Raw genomic sequence first — 21,521 nt, forward strand, 5'->3', positions numbered from 1 at the left:
GATCACCAGCCGACTCGGACGGTGCTTGCCGTGCGGCTCCCCGCGACCCGGTAGAGAGAGAGAGGCCCGTGTGGGGCGCTCGATCCCGCGGCAAAACACCCCCAACACCGGTTGGACGTAGACTCGGTACTAGAGATACGTTTCCGAGCGAAAACAGGCGACTCAATTCTACACCCATAACCTAGTAATGAGGTAAGCGTACCATCCCCACATTGTTACCGAAAACTAGAGCCCGGCAGACTGTCCCGTACGCGAAAGTGCCGCCGGGGAGGAAACTTTGTACGGTAGTCACACGGTACCGCATACACCACTGTTACTACGCGGGGCGTTTCTCTCTCTCGCTCGATCGCGTACCACCACACCGTCAACGTTTCCAGTGCCAATAATAATCATCTCGTAGTTGTCGTTTTGTTTCTCGTTTGGATTTGTCCATTCTCTTTCCATTCCTTAACAACCTACTCAATCTTTCAAGGTATGGAGTCAATCAGCGTGTCCCGTAATAAGGATGTATCAAACTAGAAACAAGCAACGGTGACGGTCTTTCGCCTCTGCGCTCGTGTCGTCGGAGCACGATGGACAACGAGCATTTGGCGTCATGCGGAGGCAGCATCCGTATCCATTCTCTTTTTGTAGCGACTCGCTTGACGATTCTTCGTTCCCAACTTGATGTCTTTTCTCACACGTATCATCGTCTCATTTCGATTGCTCGTAGATGGTTCGCATGTCCGTTTTGGCAGATTGCCTCAAGACGATTTCCAACGCGGAAAAGCGTGGACGCCGACAGGTTCTGATCCGACCTTCCAGTAAAGTCGTCATTAAGTTTTTGCAAAAAATGCAAGAGCATGGTACGTCGCTTTGTCGCTCTTGTCTGGTTGTGAATTGCGGAACGAAGGAAAAAGGGTCGCTTGCGAGCGCGCTCGGGGTATGTTTGCCGCGAGCTGCCTAGGACGAGGACCCAAGTAGGACCCTTTTTGATCCACACTTTTTTGGTTTGGAAAAATACACGGCTTCGTTCCCAGAATGACTTTGGCACAGAGACACACACTCACGTGATTATTAAACGCTATTGACTAACACGCCGATCTCTTGTGTCACAATCCAACCAACGGAAAACATTGACTGCAGGCTACATTGGAGAATTCGAGATTATTGACGATCACAGAGCCAACAAGATCGTTGTGGAGCTAAACGGACGACTGAACAAGTGCGGTGTCATCTCTCCCCGATTCGACGTCAAGGTGGACGAAATCGAAAAGTGGATCGTCAATCTTCTGCCGTCTCGTCAATTCGGACACATTCTGATTTCCACCACGTACGGAATCATGACCCACGAAGAAGCACGACGCAAAAAGACGGGAGGCAAAATATTGGGCTTTTTCTACTAGAGGAAGAATAGACTGATGAAGAAAGGTCAAGCGCGAAACGTCTAATTACAAAATCGTAACAAAGAAAGAAGGATTATATTTACTCCCACTTCGAGATTCACCTGACCTGTTTGCTCCCCCACAAAAAAGCACCATCGTTAGCGTCATCATGATAGTCTTGTACTGTTTGTGGCCAACGTAGAGAGAAATTCGATTGACTACAATGTGCATCGGAGAACCCTCGTGAACTGTAAGCGTGATGCAATTTTTTGCACAGAGTTCGACAACTTCCACTAATACATGCTCTTGGGTCGCTTGGAGGGTGATTTGATCAGTCTCTGCGGGTATTTTCGTAGCATTGTTGTGGCATTTTGAAAATAGAGATAGGGACTGTCTGCCAGAGGTCATCTCCACGGTAGCTTTATTGCCTTTGCCCCTCCATTGCTGTACAATTTGCCAACGAACATTCAAGTCCAGCAGAAACATGATAGAATCCTGAGCTCTATTAATGTAAGTGTATTTGTAGAATACACGTCATTGAGTAGAATATGGGGGAAGATTCGTGAAGCTCCAATTTAAAATTGTAGGTAAAGCGATGCGTATGGTTGCATCTCGAGGTCAGCTAAACAATTTTCAAACGGAGGCGTTTATGGGAATGGTCTTGTTGTACGGAGCGAGACTTTGCACGCAGACTGACCTGTGATGGATTGGTCTAGGCAAAATTGTTTTCACGCTGTCACATTTCTTCGTTGCTTTAGCTTTTGCGAAGGACAAAGGCAAAGGTTTTTGTTCCTTTTCTGAGTTAATAAACTAATGTAAATGTAATGTAACCGTAAGGGAGCACGTAGACTGTATCTGCGCAGGCTTCCAAAAATACCCACCATTATTTGAATTTTAAAAAAACCATTGATTACTGACTGGGAGGAGCTCTCCGGTTGAAAAGTATTTCCACCAGAACTATGACAAAGCCTATTCCCGGCAATGCGTAATCAATGTAAGAAGACACATACATGAACAGCTTTCGCTTTCGATGGCATGAGAAGTTATAAATTAAAGATGTAATTATGCAAGACACCTCCCGCTTTCATAATATCACGGGTGATCATTAGCAGGGGTATCCCTGTAGCCACATGTCGCAAATTGCTGACTGTAAGTGTACGGAAAGCGTTAAATTATCTTGCTAGAAGGGGTAAAGCTCAATCCAGGGATTTGGTAACGCCCAAACAAATAAGTGGCACGTCGCGCACGTCCAAAACCATCATGGCATGAACAAATGTAATTCGGCGTGAGTGTACACACCTCTACAGTCCGAAATTTCACGAATGCTCTTCGAACCTTGAACCCAAACTTCATAAAGTCTCACTTGACAGATTTTGGTAAATTCAAAAACAATGTCACATAGATCTGCCAAAGTTATTCCAATCATATGGATTCTAGCCATTGCCATTTCGGCGATCTTCCTCCGGCTGCAAAAATCGTATTTGCTGTCTTCTCTCGCTAAACCGGCAACTATATTGCGAGTGTCGTCTACCATTGACTTACAGGATGGAAGCAATGATGCAGAAACTTTTCCTGATGCCTTGACGTCAGGAGCGGTACATCACATTGCTTCAAATAAAGTTTTCCCCCCTTTGTCGACTATTATTGACCAAAATAATGAAGTCACCGGGGACGCAAGTTTCCTCCTCGATTTTGCCATTATTGGTCATCCCAAGACAGCCACGAGTTTCATCCTCCAGTGGCTCGCTTCGCATCCTGAAATTCAGACTGAAGTACATGAAGTGAATTCGCTATCTCGGGGGGATGCTGCGGCATTAATCCAGCGTCTCTACAATCTTCCTAGAGGAAAGCATTTTAAGCGCGGGTACAAAGCTCCCCGCGATATATTGTTACCCAAAGCTATGAATGCAATTGCTCAATACTGGCCCAATACGGGTTTGATTGTTGGTGTGCGCCATCCTGTTCTTTGGTTCGAGAGTTTCTATAATTTGTGAGTGCAATGCTGATATTTTTTTCTTGTTGTCAATGCATTTCTAAAACATTGCTCGATATTGCGAGCATTATTTATAGCCGGGTGCGCAGCAATGTTACAATGCCCCCACCAGAAACGCTTAATGGAGTATGCTCTGAACATTCATATAATGTATGCGCTGATGAATCTCTCTTTCATCTCCACTTAAGCTTATTGGGTAAGACAAATCGTTCAGACCGCTTTGAGCAAAAGCTGTTGAACACAAGCCCCTTGGGCGGTCAGTTGGGCGGATTCAAGACTATCAATAAGCCTTTTCCAAACAAAGTTTTTCTGTACGAACTTGGCCAACTGTACGACTCAAACCATACGCGACGAGACCAATACCGACTTGATGTGAGTTCGTTTCTAGGCCTGAAAGAGCCTTTGTCTCCCATCAAGGACGGCCATAAAAGTAGAAATGCGAAATGGGCCTTGGATATATGCGAGCCTCGATACACTGCTCTTAGAGGATCTTTGATGAATATAGCACGGCCGGCTTCCATCTGGATACGAGAGTACTTCTTGCGGAGCCCCGATGTTATGGTTTCGTCCCAACAGCACTTCAAAGATCTTTTGGGTAGCTGGCTTAAAGATCCTTGTGAAGACTTGTAAAGTACGCTTTGGCGGGTAGACTAGGCACTGGTGGGATTTCATACCCTTCTTCCTTGTGCGAAGTACCATGTGACTCATCTAAAAGGCTAAGAAAAGTAAAGTGGTCGCCGTCACTTTCTATTATTTTGGTAGAAAAACTTTTAATAAAGAAGTATTGGAAACCATTGCTAGCATTTCATGAGACAAAGGGCGGGAAAGCTTTTAAAAAAGTAACGGATTGTTTGTCTATACCTCCTTGTCAAGTTATCCTGGTGTGTTGCTTTCCGAATTCCCGGTCAACTACTAGTTCTCCCGTCGATGAGCAAATAGGGACATAATTATTCCCGCTCTTATAGAAACTAGACGCAATCAAGAGCCACAGAACAGCCTGATCTAACGACTGTAAATTTCGATTTTGTTTTCGGTGCCATTTTTCTGCATCCCTACCCAACATTGGCCGTCTTTGGACGTCGTCTGCGAAATCGGCGGGTTTGAGGACTGCTGGTATTTTGCTTGTTTCTTTGTCATAAAACTGGATCCGTACGCAAGCTCATCGCCGCCCAAAATACTCCAAATCTTGGAGTCGCGCTCGGCGCCGTCTTCGGGGCTCCCGTCCGACGTCGTCGATAGAGACAGTATCGCAAAATGAATTGGCAAGAAACCCCGTTGATCAGGTATACGCAAGCTTTTTGGACAAGCGTCCACCAATGCCTGCACAATCTCCACGGAAGCTTTGGAAAATACGGCAACGTGGAGTGGCAAATAGCCACCGGTCATGGTTGCAACCATGCATGGATCTAGGCGTGGTGGTTGAGGCAATCGACGAAGACGACCTGCTTGTGATCGTCGGTTGGCATTCTTGATTGTACTGTTGTAGCCGTGGCAAGAGTGGAGTAGGAACTGTATGATTTCAGGATCACATCGGTAGAGAATCGCCGTATGCATGGGTGTGTACCCGTCTTTCCAATCCGGCACGCCAATGGTGGTCGGATCAGCGCGAACTAGCTCCCGAACAATGATAGGACCATTTCCTTTGATATGCCAGTTTCGCTGTTGAACAGCAACGTGTAGGGGAAGCTGTCCATGCATATCAGGTACCTTGATTGCGTTTGGAAACGCCCGCAAAGTGAATCGAAGAATTGACAGTTCCCGTTGTTCCCGTACGACAACGTGCAGGGGTAATTCCATAGAGAGCTCGACATGGTCTCGGAAGAGCCTGGGCTGATAGGACAGGATCTTACGAATATCGTTCAACGTACCAAAGCGAAGGACGTGTAACAGGTCTTTGCTCAGAACCATTGTGTTCGTCTCTAATTCCCGTGCACTGACAGAGAGCAAATGAGATGTTGTTTCCGTAAAATCGGAAACGCGCATGGAATTGTGAGCGGGCGAGTCATCGACCGTAGTCGAACGAGGTAAGGAAGTTGCGTGTCAGACATTCCTAATCCCGATGGAAGAACAAGCTCGGATGAGACAGAGAATGATAAATCCCGGGACACTTACAAGTGAATATGGTTTTTTGAATACCGATCAGACATATTTGCAATATGATAAAGTCGATTCGTATTAGCTTTATAAATAGCTATTCATCGGTCGGATCATTCGCTGTGAGCAGGTCTTCCTCGCCGTAATAGTTTTCCTCCAGGGAGAATTCGAGAAATGACGATGTAAACGCTGTCGGGATACCTACCTATTATCTACCAACCCATCAATAAATGCGGCGAACATTTTTCGACGGAGTCTATTGGAACGACTAGGGCTATCTGCGAGAAAAGGTCGAAGTTTTTTTTGCAACGTGCTGATCCACAAGCAACCAGCTTGTATATGCTATTTGGCGACAGCGCACTACACGCACGTTCCATATAGTTCCAGCTTACACTGGAAGCTCTCCATGATGGCGGACGACTGCCCCATTTGCTGCGAGCCTTTTTCGCAGGCCGATCACGCTTATCCATTGCATTGCCCAACCCCCACTTGTGCCTTCAATTTCTGCTGCAATTGTGTCACTTCCATCCAAAAGTCTGCTGCAGATGGCTATCAAGAAGCCTCCGACGGTTCTCGACAACTTAAAGTACAAGTCCAGTGCCCCCAGTGTCGGGGCAGGTACGTTTGTGCAACCTACAGCAGCACGTCCAATAATGCAATTGTTCCTGCCGTTCTCTTAATGCGGCAAGCTTCCGAGTTGGAGGCCGTAGTTTCGACGAAAGACTCAGACCTATCGGCTACCGAGCTCGCCACCAAACACCAATTTTGTCAATCGTGGAGCCTGCGCGATTTGAAAGATGCCTTGGAAACGTTAGAAACGTACCACTACGAAATCGGGAAAAATATCGGTCGGTCGAGTTTAGCGACGCTAGACTGGGAGTCCTGGGCCCACGCTTTACCGGAACAGGCCTCCGGCAACAATATGAGTTGTTTACCATCATGCATGACCGGAGATGGTGCCAAACACCCTAGCTCGGTAGAGATAGACCCTTCATTGTTTTTAGGACTGGACGAGTTCGTGACGCGAGATGAGCAAGTCTTTGTTCACAATCTCCTAACATCCGGTGATGTACAAGGTCTGGTTCAGGCAGCACAAATATTGCAATCCATCTTGCAACTTGCTCAATCCGGTACCGCTACGATACAATCGGCATCAACCAAGACACCAGTGCAGTTACAGAGCTTGCGCGAACGCTTTCCTCTTCCAGCCCGAATGCCTCGTTCCGTCAATTTGCCCGTCTATGATCCTATGGCAAAATACAAGTTGCTCAAGTTTGACAACAAGAATACGCTGGAGATTGCCTCACTCCACCACGGGGCCGGTAAACTGGGCTTGCGCAAGCGAGACGTGGTAACGCATCTGGAAGGCGAAGCAATCTTGGATTACGATGCCTTTGTCAGTATGCTACAAGCCTACTACGAACAAGATCCGGAAACCTCTCTAGCCTTGGTTGTCAATGCAGACAAAGAAACGGCACAAGCTCTGCAAAGACGTTCGCAAACCATTATTTGCGCATCTACGCGTAGGCTTTGAACAAAAAATATCATCAACTGATTTAAGCGTTTTGCAAGTTTTTATAGGAAGCCGTGCATTCCTTAAAGGGAAAAAGCAATATGCACTAGCTAAACTTATCTAAATGGATCTATAAAATAGGATGACGATAGAAATGAAATTCAAGAGCGATGAAGAATCTCGAGACATAAACATTTTGGGGTGAATCCCCTGCCCCAAGGACTGTGCCACCGAAGCGAAGGGAATGCCTCGTAACCTCATTGCTTTCGTAATCGGTGAACGCGCCCCTTGGAGAATGTATGTTTAAACATTTAAATGACGGTATCGGAAAGGAAGTGTTCAATTGACATATCTTGCATCGATTAATCGGCTAGCTTTGTCGTCATCACAGGCAGAGGTCCCATACCATAGTGCTCAGCCACAATCAAATAGTGCGTGATCCGCGAATCTGAGCTCAAAGGATAAGCAGAAATAAAGCTATGGAAGTGCGATCCAGAGTTCTGTGCTTGGACCAGCTGATGTGCAGCAGGACGTTTGAGGTGGATTTCTTCCATCCACTTCGCAAACGCATGTCCATCCGTACCACTACAATTCAGTTTATCAAACGATACCTTTCCGACGACGTCGCTGGCAATATAGCCTGTCATGTCTTCCCAATGCTTGTTGACTTGTACTATCGTATGGGGTGCGTCAGCTAGCATGAGCAAAATAGGGTTTTCAAATTTGCGATGGCAGCTTTGTACAGTGTTGGGTACAACGGCAAAGCTATCCGCACCCATGGCTTGTTTAAGCTGAAGCATGAAAGCCATGACATCGAACATGAGGTCAATACTGGTAATCTTGTGTGCACTGTTGAATCTACCGCATAACATTCCCTGTTTAGACACGTCAACCTGTGCTCCCAGCTCGGTAGCGTTGGTAGTCTTCATGACCCAGCGAGCAAGCATTTGCCCTCCAGAAACAACCGCATCGTCGGTCACCAAAGAGTAGCGAAATTCAACTTTGCCTTCAGGAAATTTCTTCCGATCAACGAGCGAATTAAAAAGAACGTGCAGGGAGGCTGTATCAGCTACCATGCCGTCGATTCCTTGAATATACCTTTGGCATTTAGAGGCTTGCACTTCGTATGCTGGGAATGAACGGTAGGGTGTAATAGGCATCGTACTGGTAAAGCAAGTCTCATCAAGAATGCTCGACCAAAGCTCTCGATTCTTTTCGTTTGCGACTCGAAGGGCAAAGAACGACATGAGAACCTCGATTCGGGTATTATGAATCTCCACCATGCTCTTGGCAGCAGCAGCTCGTTCAGATACTAGAGAATCGCGTTCTCGACAAAGCTGGTCGACGGTAGACTTTAACTCTTCCAGGTAGGCCTTCTTTCGCTTGCGTGTGTTTCGGGCGTGTTCTCGATTACGATCTCGGCTAGCAACAACGCGCTCCTTTTCTGTCATGTTTCCAGTATCAAGTGGCTGAGGCTTTGCTCGCTTCGCGGGAGCAGTCGTCCGTACCCTACCTTTCCCCCCTGGCACTGTCCTCTTACGATTCGAATCGTCAGTATCACTACTTGAAACAACAACAGGAGCTTTTGAAATTGAAAAGTGCATGGGCCCTGTTGTTTCCACGGTGTCCATTTTCGCAGATTGCTCTTGGGGAAGCTCTCCAAAATTGTTTCGTTGGTCAACAGGTCGCGAGAGGCTACCACATTGTACACTATCTGAATAGCATTGGTTTGGTCTCGGAAGTATTGAAGAGTTCTGGGACGGCTTGCTGTTCAGATGGCGGTATTTTTGTACGTTGTCTACTTCTACACTCGATCCACAAAACTGCTGAGTGGCTTGCGACACCTGGTGTTGAGCCTGCGCAAATTGTAATTGCTGTTGCAGCTGTGCAATTTGCAACTGTTGGAGAAGTATACTCGGATCCGTCGTGTACTGCGATTGAAACTGCTGCACCTGTGGGTTCTCTTGATGCTGCTTCCGTACGTCATCTTGAAAACGAACTTGCTGTAGTAATTGCGGATGATCAACCTGCCGTAATTGCTGCAATGATTGAGTTGGTTGGAGTCCCTCAGAAGCTTCTTGATTAGCGTGACACGGTCCGAGGCTAATTTGCGGCAGGCTCGATTGTTTCGCCTGGTCACATTCCTGGTGTTTGTTTGACTCGTTTGTTTGAAGCTGCCTGAACTGCTGCCCGACTTGACTCCCCGCTTTGCCATTCTGCGGAAAGAATGGTTCACCGCTCCCCTGCATGCTCATGGCACCCTCGCCCAAACCTTCTTGTTGCAGATAGTTTGAGTAGAAGTTATTCTGCTGGTCCTCTTCCGACAGCTGAAGAGAATCCTGAGAAACAGGCTTGTCTTGGAAAGCGAGCGACATTGCCTCGACTGATCGACTTCGGGGTGGCACTCCATTACCGTCGTTGTTCTCTCCCTCCCAAGATAACACACTCCCCCAATCACCGACACCGTCATCATTTGGTTCCTGTAAAATATAGCAAAGTTCGCGTAAGAAGAAATCCGCGAAGCAACTACAATTTAGCAATCACAAATGAATCTCCAGACAAGAACGAAATCGCAGCAAATTCCTAACTAAAACCAGTGGCATCGTGCTCCCAATTCTTTTCCAAACGTACAGTGTATGCGTCGCTCTCGTCTAGTCGTAAACTGTATTCAGAGCTGTTCATAGTCAATTTCTTCCTGTTGTGGACGGATAGAATTGGTTGTAATGGTTATTTTGTATCACTCGTGCAGAACAATCGGTTTGCTTCTGCTGCAGGGCTTCGGTTTAGAGCACCTACTCACGTTGAAAAACACAGGAAAGCAGCGAGAGACCGCAAATGGAATCACACGCAACCTTCTCTATTGGTGGACCACATCATAGACATACACGATGCATGGAGCAGCTGTTGATTCCCGGAAGCTAAGCGAAGATGGGAAACACCAGATGTCTCCAGAAAAGTTGCCGTTTTTTCCCTATAAGTAAACCATACTTTCCAGAGAAAACAGACATAGAATTCGTCTTCCTCCAGATGGCTTTCCATTGATATATAGGGATAAAATACTCCATCGTGCCATATGTAGTTGTATCGTCCCATTCAAAAGTTGACATCCTCTTTCAAGGTCGGTCCATATCCGATTCACTGTTTACCATTGGCTCTAACACAAGTTCGGTTTCCAACTCTAAAGTTCGTTAATCTCTTACAACAAATCGATCAGCGAACCCTCCCTTAGTCAGTCACTCATCGGACTGCCGCTGGATTAAGATTGACAGAGAGCCTTGTTTATACATCCCGTTCAAAAATAAGGTAGTTGTCTAAAAACGCACAGTAGAATACAAATGGCTAGCTGTAAAAGCGTATCGTTCACGCGTGTTGTTAGTACAAAATCAATATATAGAGTCAAATATTGTACACGAACAAGCTCTTTGTCCTTCGACCTTTGAAAAATCAAGAGTATAAAAATACTCCGGCAGTACAACTAAAACGACAGGAATACATCTATTCGCTCTTGTTTGATATGCCTTCTGATAATGAGGAAGTAGAAAGTAACCCTGCCACTGCCACTGGATTTGTTTGGTTCTGCTGTAGGCTTGTGAAGAAACTTGGACTCATTGACGGAGCGGCGTTCGGGCTCGGAGTACAATTTATCGAAGTCGTTCAAGAAAGATTTGTATCCGAGCTACTCGCAATCGACGATGTTGTCGATTGCCGAGAAGGCATTGGAATAGAGCCAGTTAAAGTACCCTTTCCCGCGGTCTTGAGAGAAGGCCATCCAGTGTGCTCCGTGACTATGAGATAGTGGGTGATTCGGGAATCAGTACTTAGAGGGTAGGCCACAAGAAAGTTCATAAATGTGTCACCATTTTTCTTGGAATGAAGAAGTTTTGAGGCCGACGGACGCTTAAATCGAATCTCGTGCATCAGCCCCTGTAGAGTTCTCTCGTCGGTTCTCGGGCATTGCAATTTAGCAAGCCCAACCTTTCCGACGACTTCTTCCGCGGTGTACCCAGTCATTTCCTCCCACAACTTGTTCACTTGAACAATTGTATAAGGAGAATCGGCCAGTATCATCATTATTGGGGTATCAAAGGCACGCTGGCAAGTCTGCACAGTATTCGGGACAACAGAGAAGCCGTCAGATCCCACAGTATGCTTCAGTTGGAGCATAAATGCCATAACGTCAAACATGAGTTCAAGACCAATGATCTTATGGGCGCTGTTGAACTTGCAGCATAGCATCCCCTGCTTCGCAACTTCCATCTTTGCACCACACTGAACTGCATTTGTCGTAGTCATCACCCATCGGGCCATCATTTGGTTGCCAGCGACAACAGCTTCCTCGGTTACGAGTGTATAACGGAATTCAATTTTTCCCTCGGGGTACTTTTTTCTGTCGACAATCGAGTCAAACAAGACATTGATCGACGCCGTATCGGCAATCATTCCATCTATCCCTAGAATTGTCCGTTGGCACTTCGATGCCTGCACCTCACTAGCAGGGAAAGAGCGATAGGGCGTTACAGGGACGGCACATGTGAAGCAGCTCTCGTCAAGAATGCTTGCCCATAGCTCCCGGCGCTTCTCGTTAGTTGAGCGAAGTGCGAAGAAAGACATAAGCACTTCAGTTCTTGTGTTGTGCATCTCCACCATTACACTCGCTGCGCATGTACGCTCTGACACAAGAGTATCTCTCTCTTGGCACAGATCGTCAACGGTTGTCTTTAGTTCTTCAAGAAAAGCCTTTTTTCGCATCCTAGTATTTTTTGCATGTTCACGATTCCGGTCGCGGTTCGCTCTAGCTTTTTGTTCAGTCGTCATGTTAGATGTATCGATAGGCTCAGTTTTTAGTCTTTTTCCAACAACAGACATCGACCTGTCCTTCCTTTTTGATGATTCTTCAGTATCACTGGCTGAAACCACCCCGTCAAGAGTGGACTGCGTCGTGCTAGATGTTGATGGCATCGCCTCTTTGCCCGAGACTCTCGATTTCTTCTTCATGGGCGGTTTCGCTATATTTGTGGCGGATGCGAGTTCAGGAGCTGCGGTGGACCTAGAAGCAGGAACCTGGAAAGATACCTGCGAATTGGGCTGGCTGAGTAGCATCTGTTGGTTTGAACCAGAGCCTTGTTGAACAGAGGCCTGGTTAACACCATAGGACTGAGCTGGATTTGAAGGTTGCTGGGCGAGTGTTCGACTTACAGGGGCTGGGTATGCCCCTTGTGTTTGCTTTTGTGGATACTGTCCAATCTGGTGCTGATTGTCCGAAGAGAGAGAAGCCTGTGGCTGCTGATTACTCTGCTGCGTTTGCAAGGCCTGCTGGTGAGCAACTTGCAATTGTTGCTGAAGCTGAGCAATCTGAAGTTGCTGTAAAAAGGCGCTTGGATCAGCATACTGCATCTTCTGACTTTGTTGTCCGTTCTGCTGCACTGCATCCTTGGCATTTTGATGGTTCGGCTGAATAAACTGCTGGTTCTGAACCGATTGAGACTGCTGTTGCATAAAACTTCGACCTTGTTGTGCAAGCAGCTGTGCGAAACTAGCAGCCGTCAAACCCTGACTTTGGTTCAGGTTCGCCGAATTATTTGAACCCTGCTGCGGTCTACACTGCGACATCGTATTTTCGGGATGTTGTGGGCTGTCTAGCTGATATTGTGTATTAGATTGCGCGGTTTGCTGGTTTGCATTGGATGGCTGAGATCGTAGTTGGGGACTTTGCTCTTGGTTTTGAGCAAAATTGGCAACTCGAGTTGGCATGGGAAGCTGCATGGTAAGAGCCCCTCCTTTATTTTCAGAACTAAGAGTTTGAAGATGCAGTGGATTCCCAGAATTACTGGTTTCGCTCGCCGTCGAAAAACCATTGGAGTAAAAATTGAATTGACCATCCCTCGATGAAAACTGTACCGTATCAGGAGGAACCGAGCTCGTTTCCGAGGAAGCACTTTCCTTTTCCCGCAGAGCGGCCGATATTGCGTTCATGGACTGGTTTCCCTCCTCGTCATCTTCCCAGGACAAAATGCTTCCAAGCGCTCCAATATCTTCGTCATTGTCCTGTAATTTTGACATTGAAACAGAACGGAAAATTTTAGAGATGTGCAAAGTTTAGGTATTGTAAAAGAGAAACAAGCGATAATTCATCATCAAAAACTTTCAAAAAAACAGACGTCACCTCGACATTTGTGTGTCTAAGTACAAATTATTGGATGTCGCGTGTTCTTCTAGTATATTTATGTGACATTTGACACCTGGTATTTCATGAACGTGGTCGAAAAGACACCATGGGCCGGGCGACAGCTAGCGTGTCTGCCGGCCTTTAAGGGGCGCTTTGCTCTCGATACGACCCCCGATACGAACCATCTCTTGTAGACTTTGTGGCAATTGTGCGAGGATCTCACGGCGACTGAAAGACGACGCAAACATTCACAATATTGGACGGGATCCAAAGAGGAGAAGCTGGGGCAGGCCTACGGATACACACCGTTTCAAAAGCCTACGCAACCTACAAGCTCGACCCATTTTGCTGCACATACCTCTAAGTCATCGGCGTCGCCGAAGTTGGCGTAAGCAAGATCTCCCATAAGAATGAGACACTCTGTTGAATGGAATATTGGTACTACTGTGTAGTACGATGTCAATAGTCGAGAGTTTTGAAGCGGATTGTCTTTCGTTGAGACGCCAAACACCGTTACGTTGGTTACTGTTAACAAGAGTTGTGATGGCCGAAGATTGGACAAAGAAGCAGCTGCTTTTCAGAAATTGTTCGCTGTTTCTACGTGTAGTCGCTGTAGAATCTGTACCAAATCTATGGTCTCTTAAGAGTACCGGATTGCTAGCCTGGTTTTGACATTAATGTGAGACTGCAGTTTGAGAACTCACGTAGATTCCAGATTCTATGGGATCGCTCCATCTACCCCATCGCATCCTTGTGTTAGACTTGTGTGTGTAGCACAAGCGACACTTCGGCATGTCACCAGATGCCGCAGACGGTGCGTGTGTCATCCGTCATTCGTCGCTACTTTCCTTTGTCTGTGCAACTATGGAGACCATTTGTTGGTTCTAGGAACATGTAAAGGATAACTACTCTAAGAAATACTGCGGCAGCTCTTTTCCCACTTCTGGTTGGTAGCCACCAATTGGAAAAGAGCATCTTGTAGGGCACTAACAGGCCAACGATTGTTCTAGGCATAACATACTTTTATTACTCGGAAGCTCTAAAGTCCAAATTCTACCTGCTTTTGTCCTCGGTCAGCCAAGGATAACATTTATAGTCTACAACTGGGAACCCTTTCACTATTTGGCATTGGACTTTGCTAACTGTAAAGAAGATGGTATCACTAGTTTTGGAAAGATTTGTATACTTTGCTTGTTGCCATGGTATGAAAACTGTCCTAAGGTGAGGACTGATCCTCCCATCGTTCGCCTTCGAGAAATGATTCGATCCGCTTTTCACTTGCATAACATGTTCATATGAAGAACAAACTATTATAATTTTCTGTAGCATACCATCTCCTGCAATTCTGATTTAGTTCGGGGATCAAAATCAAGTCTACCATTCGAAGGAAAAGCATGAATTTATCCGCCAAGTTTTCTCCTCCCTGCTCGCTGAGTCCCTGAGCAAATGGCAAGGCAAGTGACAAGAATCGCCAACATCGAAAACTCAGGTTGCAAGCAATCTTTGATTTGGACCCTTCCGAAGCATCGAGATCAAATCATTGTTTTTCGGCATATTTTCGAACCGAATTGGTGGATGCGTCAAAGACATACTCAGGTCTTTCAGACGGATCATTTCTCCCACCTGGGATGACAGCGTTTTTGGCGTCAACCAGATTCTTCACTTCATCGGAGGAGTCGTGATGGCTCGAAAGGGTGTGAATTCGATCAGCCATTTGCTTGCTAATCAGATCAAGGACTACCTGGCATGAGATCTGGTCTGTGTCGTCCTCGTTGAAAGTTTCCTTCACAATGTCGAGGGTGTGGTCAGGTACGACGCGGTACAAAATTAACAACGCTCGCGCTTTCGCAACCATTCCCGAAGAATTGATGTCCATTTCCGCCAAAGCTTCTGCCATACGTTCTGATTCACGACGTCCTTTGGATTCTAAGGAAGCGAAAATTACTTCGGTGTAGCCTATCATCGCATCTTTCCCTGCGCCATTGGCCAGCTCGTGCAGTGCGGCAAGCGAAATTTGCTCCAAACCATTTTCTAATAAATACCGAAGCATCACCTCAAGCGAAACACGGCCTTCGTCGGTCTCGTCATGCTTTTCTAAACCTGCTTTCAAACTCATTAATGCCTCTTCGGAGAGTTTGTTGGTCAGCACAATACGAAGCTGCCGTTCGAATCGGTGCAGTTGATCACGTTGAAGAGATTTGGGTGTGCAAGCAATCAGTGCTGGCTTGTCCTCTTCGTGCAGTTTCATCCACTTCGAAGCCAACGCTTCCTTGGCCGACGGTCGTTTGGCGGGATCGATTTGCAACAAAGACTTCACAAACCGCTTAGCTTCCTCTGATACACCGTCCCAAGTTGTGCCTTTCATGCGCATGTACTCGCATCGCATTATTCGATCTACCATAATTTTTTTCCGTTTATCCCATGGAATTTCCCGCGGTGGGCCCCAAAATGGTTGAGTACCTCCTGACAGCAAAACGTACGTTATCACGCCGATACTCCACAAATCGCATTTGGCATCATAAACACCTTGTAGAACTTGTGGCGCCATGCTGTACAAGGTCCCAACTCGATCAGTCATTTGTTTGTGCTCGTTCGACAAGTATCGGGTGGCTAATCCAAAATCGATAATTTTGACTTCGGCATTGGGGCCAGGTTGATCGAACATAATATTTTCTAGTTTGAGATCTCGGTGAACAACGTTGTGATCGTGTAGAAACGATACGGCTAGCAAGATTTTACGTACTACCGCGGCCGTAGCTGTTTCATTCAACTGACGGGCCCACAAATCACCGCCGCGGCAGTACTCCATAATAAGATAAATATGGCGCTTTCGTTCGTAAGCTTCGTAGACTTTGACAATGTTGGGATGGTCTAAATGACTCATGGTGTAAATTTCATCGCGCATTTCTTGTAAAAACTTATCATTCTGTACGTAGGCTTTGATAATACTCTTCAGTGCGAATGATTCTTTGTTAGAAAAGCTGCTTCTTCGGGTCAAGAGTTCGTCGTCATTCTTCATGGTCGAGCCGTTACTCGCCAAGCTCATAATATCAACGCGCTCTTTGTACGGAACGTGGATTCGTTTTTCTCGTCGCCTCACCATGTGAATGCTAGAAATGCTGCCTTCGCCCAGCTCCTTTATGGGCTCCCAAAACTCCAGCGCGCACGTACCTGTTTGGTAGGTGAAGCCGTGTTTGGGTTGTGGAGATACACCAGCATCTCCAGGATTCTCGATGGCCTTGTTGGGCGACTTTTCGACTACTGCAGCGGAAGTGCTGTTGCCCGACACAGCTTTGGTGGCACCTTCCGAACTGCTGCAGCCTCCCATGCTATAACGTTCCTGGATCCGCTACGGATTATCGAATCACCACCCGTGGGCCTCGAGCAAAGTCATCCAAAAACGTACCAGGTCGAAAAGAAATAGGACAATCGAATCGCTGACGCCGGCGCGTGAACCTTGGAAGGAAAAAGAGGTCTTGTGAATCGCAGACATTCCAGTCCTTTTTGTGACGTAAACTCTACAGCTAGTCTGCAAAAATAGATGATTCGCTCGACTATGAAGGATGGCATGTACCAGCAACCTCTCTATGTTAGGGTCAAGCCAGCCCTACAATGCTTGTGCTATATGTATTACAATAGCATATATATTAAAGTATGTACTTGCGCATCACTCTTGCTGTTTCGGGGTTTTAAGATTGTTGTCTTTTCTATCGTATACCGTCTTCAAAAAGTCTCAAGTGCTGTTCTTAACGATGCTACGCTCAGCCATCCATTTGCGAACTTCTTCGTCGGTAATTGTTGCCCGTCGTTCTTGATGCTCCGCTACCAATTCCTTTAGAATTTCGATCAGGCGCCCCTTCACCTTGCCAGTGTTCCAATATTCGCCGGATCCGCTACCGTAATCTTGGCCAATCTTTTCCAATTCGTCGTCGTCTTCCAAGAAAAACCGCATCCATTGGTAGGACACATCTACCTCCAAGTCAGCTCCGAGCTCTTGCTGTTCCTTTTTGGTTTCTCGTCCACCAGAAAAGGCGTGTTGTTTAATTTTCCGCTCAATGTCATCCGGCGAATCCGTCAAAAATATAGCCGAGTTCGTGTTGGAGCTCGACATTTTGCCTTCGGCGCCTTGCAACGGAGGAAAAAATTTAGAGTGAATCAGTGCCGGTTTCCCACCGAGACCATGTTGCTTATGAACTAGTTTGTGCGCAACATCCCGCGTCATGCGGAAGTAAGGATCTTGGTCAATCGCGCAGGGGATCAGACACAAATGATTGGAATTACGGTCAGCTTCCAAGACGACTGGAAAACTACTGGCAAAAGACGGCGCGGCTTGAATGGCGGGAAAAGCAATCTTGCCAATATTTGAAGATCCATCGAAACCGAAAATTCCGTTTACCGTATTGGTCGTGACCGCCTTCCAGATGCGAACAATGTTTGGATACATGCTACCGACATAATCCAAGTCTGAAAACAAAAAGGTCTTGTTGTAGTCAAAGCCGCACGCAATAATATCCCTGGCGTTTTCCATGGTCAAACTTTGAAAGTCTAATAAATTGTCGCCGGTTTGGTCATCGTAATGTCCTTTAAATAAGAACTTTTCGTCATCCGTCATTTGGATGACCAACGGGACGTCCAAGGCATCTTGCAACCATTTGGTAAAAAGGAAGGGTATAAGATGCCCTAGATGCATCGATTGGGAACTAGGCCCTCGCCCAGTGTAAAGGTACATTGGAGCACCGGCCTCTACCTGACGCAGCAAGGTATCGAGATCTCTATGGCTGAAGAACATTCCCCGGCGTAAAAAGCGGTGCATCCGGGGAACTCGGCCTTTTCCAACCGTTAACGCTTCCAGCTTATCCATAAGAGAGTCTGAAATGAGGTTGGATCCAAATTTGTCAACCAGCTTGGTGTAATCAATCTTGCCGCTGACTTCAAATGCATTGACTACCATTTCTTCGCCTGTGGTTTCAGCTGCTGTTGCTGCTGAAGCAGAAGTCGAAGCCGAAGTAGAGGAAGATTGGTTTATCGTCAACAGTTCCGCCACAAGATCTGTTTCGGGTATTACGAGCCTGCGCTGCGCAATCATACTCGCCGGACTTCCGTCAGTAACTTCGGGCGCCAACGGAATGCCATGGTTTTCTGTTTCAACGGCTTCGAATTTCAAGCTGATTTGCACCATCTTCTTCTGCGTTTTAATTTCGGTGCACATGTTACCCATTTCTAAAATAATGTTGGATAAAGCCTTGGTCGACGCGTAGGGCGTCGACGGTGGGACGCAAGCCACAGCCTGCAGCGTGGCGCTCGTCGTGCTACCATCGCTACTAATGGTACCACAGGTAGCCAGCAGATGCTCGAGGTCTGCCTTTTTCTTTTTAAGAATACCATCGTCTAACGCCCCTTCACCAAACGCACCCACAATTTCATCTTTGGTGGTTTTAGTACAAGTTAGTTCAAGGGCCTGGTCGCCGGAAGTATTCGACACTATTCGATCGACGGCAGCTCGGACCAAATCCCAGAACGGTGAAAACGATGCCTCATCCTTCTCGTCCCAAAATCCACCTCCTCCTGTTTGGGTGCTTACCGCACGACGCTTGAATGTTATCAAGAATTTTCCTGTCGGACGGCCTTCTTTCAAGTACGTCGCTTGGAATGGACTGACGCTGGTAATTTCTTCTTGCTCCGGCGGCAGCAGGCTCGTAATCACAGTACGTAGCACCATGTAGGCGGTACTTATTCCTGGTGGGACGACTGGTACGGCCTTTTTCGGCTTAGGTTGCTTCGGTTGAGGAGAAGCAGGATTCGCATCGGTACCGGAAGAAGCGGGGGCACTGCTGTCAATACTTGTCATGACTTGTATCAAAATACACTCGCGAGAGCGAGGGGACCGTTCAGCTGATCGCCGTAAATTTGGTACTGCGAATGCCTTCGGGCTTGTAGACGACGCACAGAAAGAGAGAGAGGAGGAAACGTTAAATCCACCACTAAGTGTAAACAGAGTGCAACGGTCAAGTGTTGGCAGATATGGATGCTCACAGTCAGCGTTGTCGGATTTGATTTACTGGGATGGAGAGAGTTTAATCCTTTGGCTCCGATTTCGACTTACTATAAGGGCGCTACGGGTTCTTTCATGGTTCTGCATAGAGCGACGGATAGAGGGCCAGACGGACAATATCAACAGTAACTCACAGCAACTCTTTCTGTAAGCGAGACTATAGTTTGAGACTACCCATCCTCTTACTGTTTGTTTGACTATTGCAGCAACGCTACATGGCAAACAATGTTCTTAAGTATATCGGGTTAAACACAAAGTAGATAATGGCAATTGTTTATGTCATTACACCTTTTCACTTTTAGACAGTCTCGTTTGTAAGAACTTGTATTTTGTCGTACCTCCTTGGATAGAACCATGCAGCACCGTCAAAGTACGTCGCATCTCAATCGTTCCCGATTTCCATGTGCGACACATGGGTTTTGGCTTTGGGGGCCCTGCTAATATTGGCATTGTCTGTTGACCGCTCCGCTCGTTTCGGCTTGGACGTTCGGACTTTGTCCGGTATTGCTCCGGTTGCGGGTGAGCCATCCTCTGTTCCTTGCCGCCCGCTTCGCCCGCGACCGCCACGGCCTCGTCCACCGCGCCCTCGTCCACTTCGACCAACGTGGTCTCGTCCCCCTCCCCCACGAGAGCTCGGACTCTTTTTCTCTGCGGGTGCTTCTAGGTTCGATTCAACCGGTAGTTCGCTGTTTTTCTCTTTGCTAGGACGTTCCTGTGGACGACCTAGTCCTTCGTGTCGTCCTTCTCGAGTTGCGCCGTCTAGCTTATGCCGTCCACGTGTGTCGAAATCTCGTCCGCCACCGGGCGCCATTGGTGCTCTCGACCATGATTCGCCTTGCCCTCCACTGCGACCTTCCCTTCCGTGTGCTCGTCCTTTGCCCGTGCCACGACGCCCTCCTCGTCCACTCCCGTGACTACGTCCCGATTTGTTGGACGTGGTCGAAGCAGCGTCTTCGTCTTCCTTGGCGTTCTGCGGCTGCGCTGTTGTTCCTCTACGAGACAGACGCACGGCCCCGTCCGGCATCAGTTCTGCCTGGTGTAATTTCTTACCGCGACTGTCACCCCTTGGCCCATTGCCACGTTCCAAGTCGATTCGGTATTCAACGGTACCGGACGCAGTTTGCACGACCGTGGTGTTCTGGACTCTGACGGGTTGATGCGAGGGTGCGGTGGTCTCGTTCCGCGGTGTCGTGGGGGCTACCGCTTGACTGCCGTCCGCACGTCCGCTACCGGCCACCGGACCGACGTCTCCCCTTCCGTGCCGTCCCCGCCCTTCCCGTCCGTGTCCCCTCCCCCCACGTTGGTGTTGGTCGCCACCGCGACTCGCTCGTACCCAACGGGCTCCGGCACCACTGTTACTGACATTAGTACTGGGGCCCGAGGCGCGGCTGGGAGTATTTCTGGAGTCAACGGACCGGTTGGTCTCTGAGGTATCCGGTGCTGCGGGTCGCTGTAAGATCCGAATGTTTGATTGGGAATGCTGTGCGGCGGCTTGTAGAGAAGACTGGATTTCGTCATCTTTTTCCTGTTGAATCGTCGTCACGGCAGCTTTGAGTGCCTGGAGCTGCGAGCGCCGCTGGATCCTTTTTTCTTCCGCCGCTGCTTCCTTTTGTTCCACACGGTGGCGTTCTTGCTCCACTTGAGCTTTCTCTTGCTTGGCTCGACGGGTTGCCATCCAGTCCGACGCTTTAGAGATATCAATATCGGCGTTCAAAATAGAACTCTGTTTGGCTTGCGTCTTCCAGTCTGGCATAGTTGTTGTTGTTGTACTGACCGCGTCCGCGTCCACCAGTGTGGGGTCCCCCGCGGGGACCTCCGCGGGCGACTCCCCCACTGGCGCTCGAAGGATCCCGATCCCGAAAACCACCGCCGCCTCTTCCCCGCGGTTCCCACGCGCGCTGGAATGGTTGTGCGGCGTGGACGTCGTTTCCTCGTTCGTTGCGGTGACTTCGTGTCGGAGTGGATGGATGGGCATCACTGGCCGACCGCGCGACCGAAACATCACGCAAGGCAGCTTGCGAGTTCAAGGCCGTCACCGGAATGGCAACGTCCACGTTGTCGTCTTCGTCCGAACTGTCGGAATCACCCCAACGATGTCCGCTCGACATGGTATTGACGATGACGAATGCAACAACAACGACAACGACGATACAAAGCGGGAAACGTAATGGATCGAGACCGAGTGTTTGCGATCAATGCTCCAAGGCTGTAGGCAAGGAATGGAACGAGTTGAGGCAAACTACTTTACGAAAATCGTTGGTGTTGTCGTGGATGGTTCTGGTGACACGGAAAGACTGCAATGGGTTTGTGGGATACGGCTATGCTGTTGCTGCTGCGGT

General features: G+C 47.8%; 10 protein-coding genes across 10 annotated transcripts; 3 read left to right on the top strand and 7 right to left on the bottom strand.

Annotated features, from left to right (window-relative positions):
* Positions 1-395: 395 nt before the first annotated feature.
* On the top strand, positions 396-1,466 carry PHATRDRAFT_23691 (predicted protein). The gene is made up of 3 exons (XM_002184804.1): positions 396-472; positions 713-845; positions 1,126-1,466. The coding sequence occupies exons 2-3, from the start codon at positions 713-715 to the stop codon at positions 1,383-1,385; spliced, it is 393 nt and encodes a 130-aa protein (XP_002184840.1). The 5' UTR covers positions 396-472; the 3' UTR covers positions 1,386-1,466.
* Positions 1,467-2,494: 1,028 nt separating this feature from the next.
* On the top strand, positions 2,495-3,987 carry PHATRDRAFT_40895 (predicted protein; the record flags this gene model as incomplete). The annotated part of the gene is made up of 4 exons (XM_002184805.1): positions 2,495-2,513; positions 2,672-2,720; positions 2,767-3,354; positions 3,546-3,987. The coding sequence occupies 4 exons, from the start codon at positions 2,495-2,497 to the stop codon at positions 3,985-3,987; spliced, it is 1,098 nt and encodes a 365-aa protein (XP_002184841.1).
* Positions 3,988-4,359: 372 nt separating this feature from the next.
* On the bottom strand, positions 4,360-5,265 carry PHATRDRAFT_40896 (predicted protein; the record flags this gene model as incomplete). Its single annotated transcript, XM_002184882.1, has 1 exon — positions 4,360-5,265. The coding sequence occupies one exon, from the start codon at positions 5,263-5,265 to the stop codon at positions 4,360-4,362; it is 906 nt and encodes a 301-aa protein (XP_002184918.1).
* Positions 5,266-5,687: 422 nt separating this feature from the next.
* PHATRDRAFT_50037 (predicted protein) lies at positions 5,688-6,985 on the top strand (the record flags this gene model as incomplete). The annotated part of the gene is made up of 2 exons (XM_002184806.1): positions 5,688-6,069; positions 6,091-6,985. The coding sequence occupies exons 1-2, from the start codon at positions 5,858-5,860 to the stop codon at positions 6,983-6,985; spliced, it is 1,107 nt and encodes a 368-aa protein (XP_002184842.1). The 5' UTR covers positions 5,688-5,857.
* A 68-nt stretch (positions 6,986-7,053) lies between these two features.
* Positions 7,054-9,688, bottom strand: PHATRDRAFT_50038 (predicted protein). The gene is made up of 3 exons (XM_002184883.1): positions 9,596-9,688; positions 8,395-9,444; positions 7,054-7,242 (listed from the first exon to the last, which is right to left on the bottom strand). The coding sequence occupies exons 1-3, from the start codon at positions 9,644-9,646 to the stop codon at positions 7,222-7,224; spliced, it is 1,122 nt and encodes a 373-aa protein (XP_002184919.1). The 5' UTR covers positions 9,647-9,688; the 3' UTR covers positions 7,054-7,221.
* Positions 9,689-10,305: 617 nt separating this feature from the next.
* On the bottom strand, positions 10,306-13,652 carry PHATRDRAFT_50039 (predicted protein). Its single transcript, XM_002184884.1, has 2 exons — positions 13,489-13,652; positions 10,306-13,009 (listed from the first exon to the last, which is right to left on the bottom strand). The coding sequence occupies exons 1-2, from the start codon at positions 13,534-13,536 to the stop codon at positions 10,619-10,621; spliced, it is 2,439 nt and encodes an 812-aa protein (XP_002184920.1). The 5' UTR covers positions 13,537-13,652; the 3' UTR covers positions 10,306-10,618.
* A 986-nt stretch (positions 13,653-14,638) lies between these two features.
* Positions 14,639-16,355, bottom strand: PHATRDRAFT_23694 (predicted protein). The gene has a single exon (XM_002184885.1). The coding sequence runs from the start codon at positions 16,231-16,233 to the stop codon at positions 14,668-14,670; it is 1,566 nt and encodes a 521-aa protein (XP_002184921.1). The 5' UTR covers positions 16,234-16,355; the 3' UTR covers positions 14,639-14,667.
* A 508-nt stretch (positions 16,356-16,863) lies between these two features.
* On the bottom strand, positions 16,864-18,081 carry PHATRDRAFT_40901 (predicted protein; the record flags this gene model as incomplete). The annotated part of the gene is made up of 1 exon (XM_002184886.1): positions 16,864-18,081. One exon carries the CDS (start codon positions 18,079-18,081, stop codon positions 16,864-16,866), a length of 1,218 nt encoding a protein of 405 aa, XP_002184922.1.
* A 114-nt stretch (positions 18,082-18,195) lies between these two features.
* PHATRDRAFT_40902 (predicted protein) lies at positions 18,196-18,978 on the bottom strand (the record flags this gene model as incomplete). Its single annotated transcript, XM_002184887.1, has 1 exon — positions 18,196-18,978. A coding segment is annotated over one exon (783 nt), but the record flags the coding sequence as incomplete, so codon positions are not given.
* Positions 18,979-19,883: 905 nt separating this feature from the next.
* Positions 19,884-21,474, bottom strand: PHATRDRAFT_50043 (predicted protein; the record flags this gene model as incomplete). The annotated part of the gene is made up of 3 exons (XM_002184888.1): positions 20,957-21,474; positions 20,098-20,928; positions 19,884-19,894 (listed from the first exon to the last, which is right to left on the bottom strand). The coding sequence occupies exons 1-3, from the start codon at positions 21,288-21,290 to the stop codon at positions 19,884-19,886; spliced, it is 1,176 nt and encodes a 391-aa protein (XP_002184924.1). The 5' UTR covers positions 21,291-21,474.
* Positions 21,475-21,521: the final 47 nt, after the last annotated feature.

This window comes from Phaeodactylum tricornutum, chromosome 26, assembly GCF_000150955.2.
Source record: "Phaeodactylum tricornutum CCAP 1055/1 chromosome 26, whole genome shotgun sequence".
NCBI classification, from domain to species: Eukaryota; Bacillariophyta; class Bacillariophyceae; order Surirellales; family Neidiaceae; genus Phaeodactylum; species Phaeodactylum tricornutum.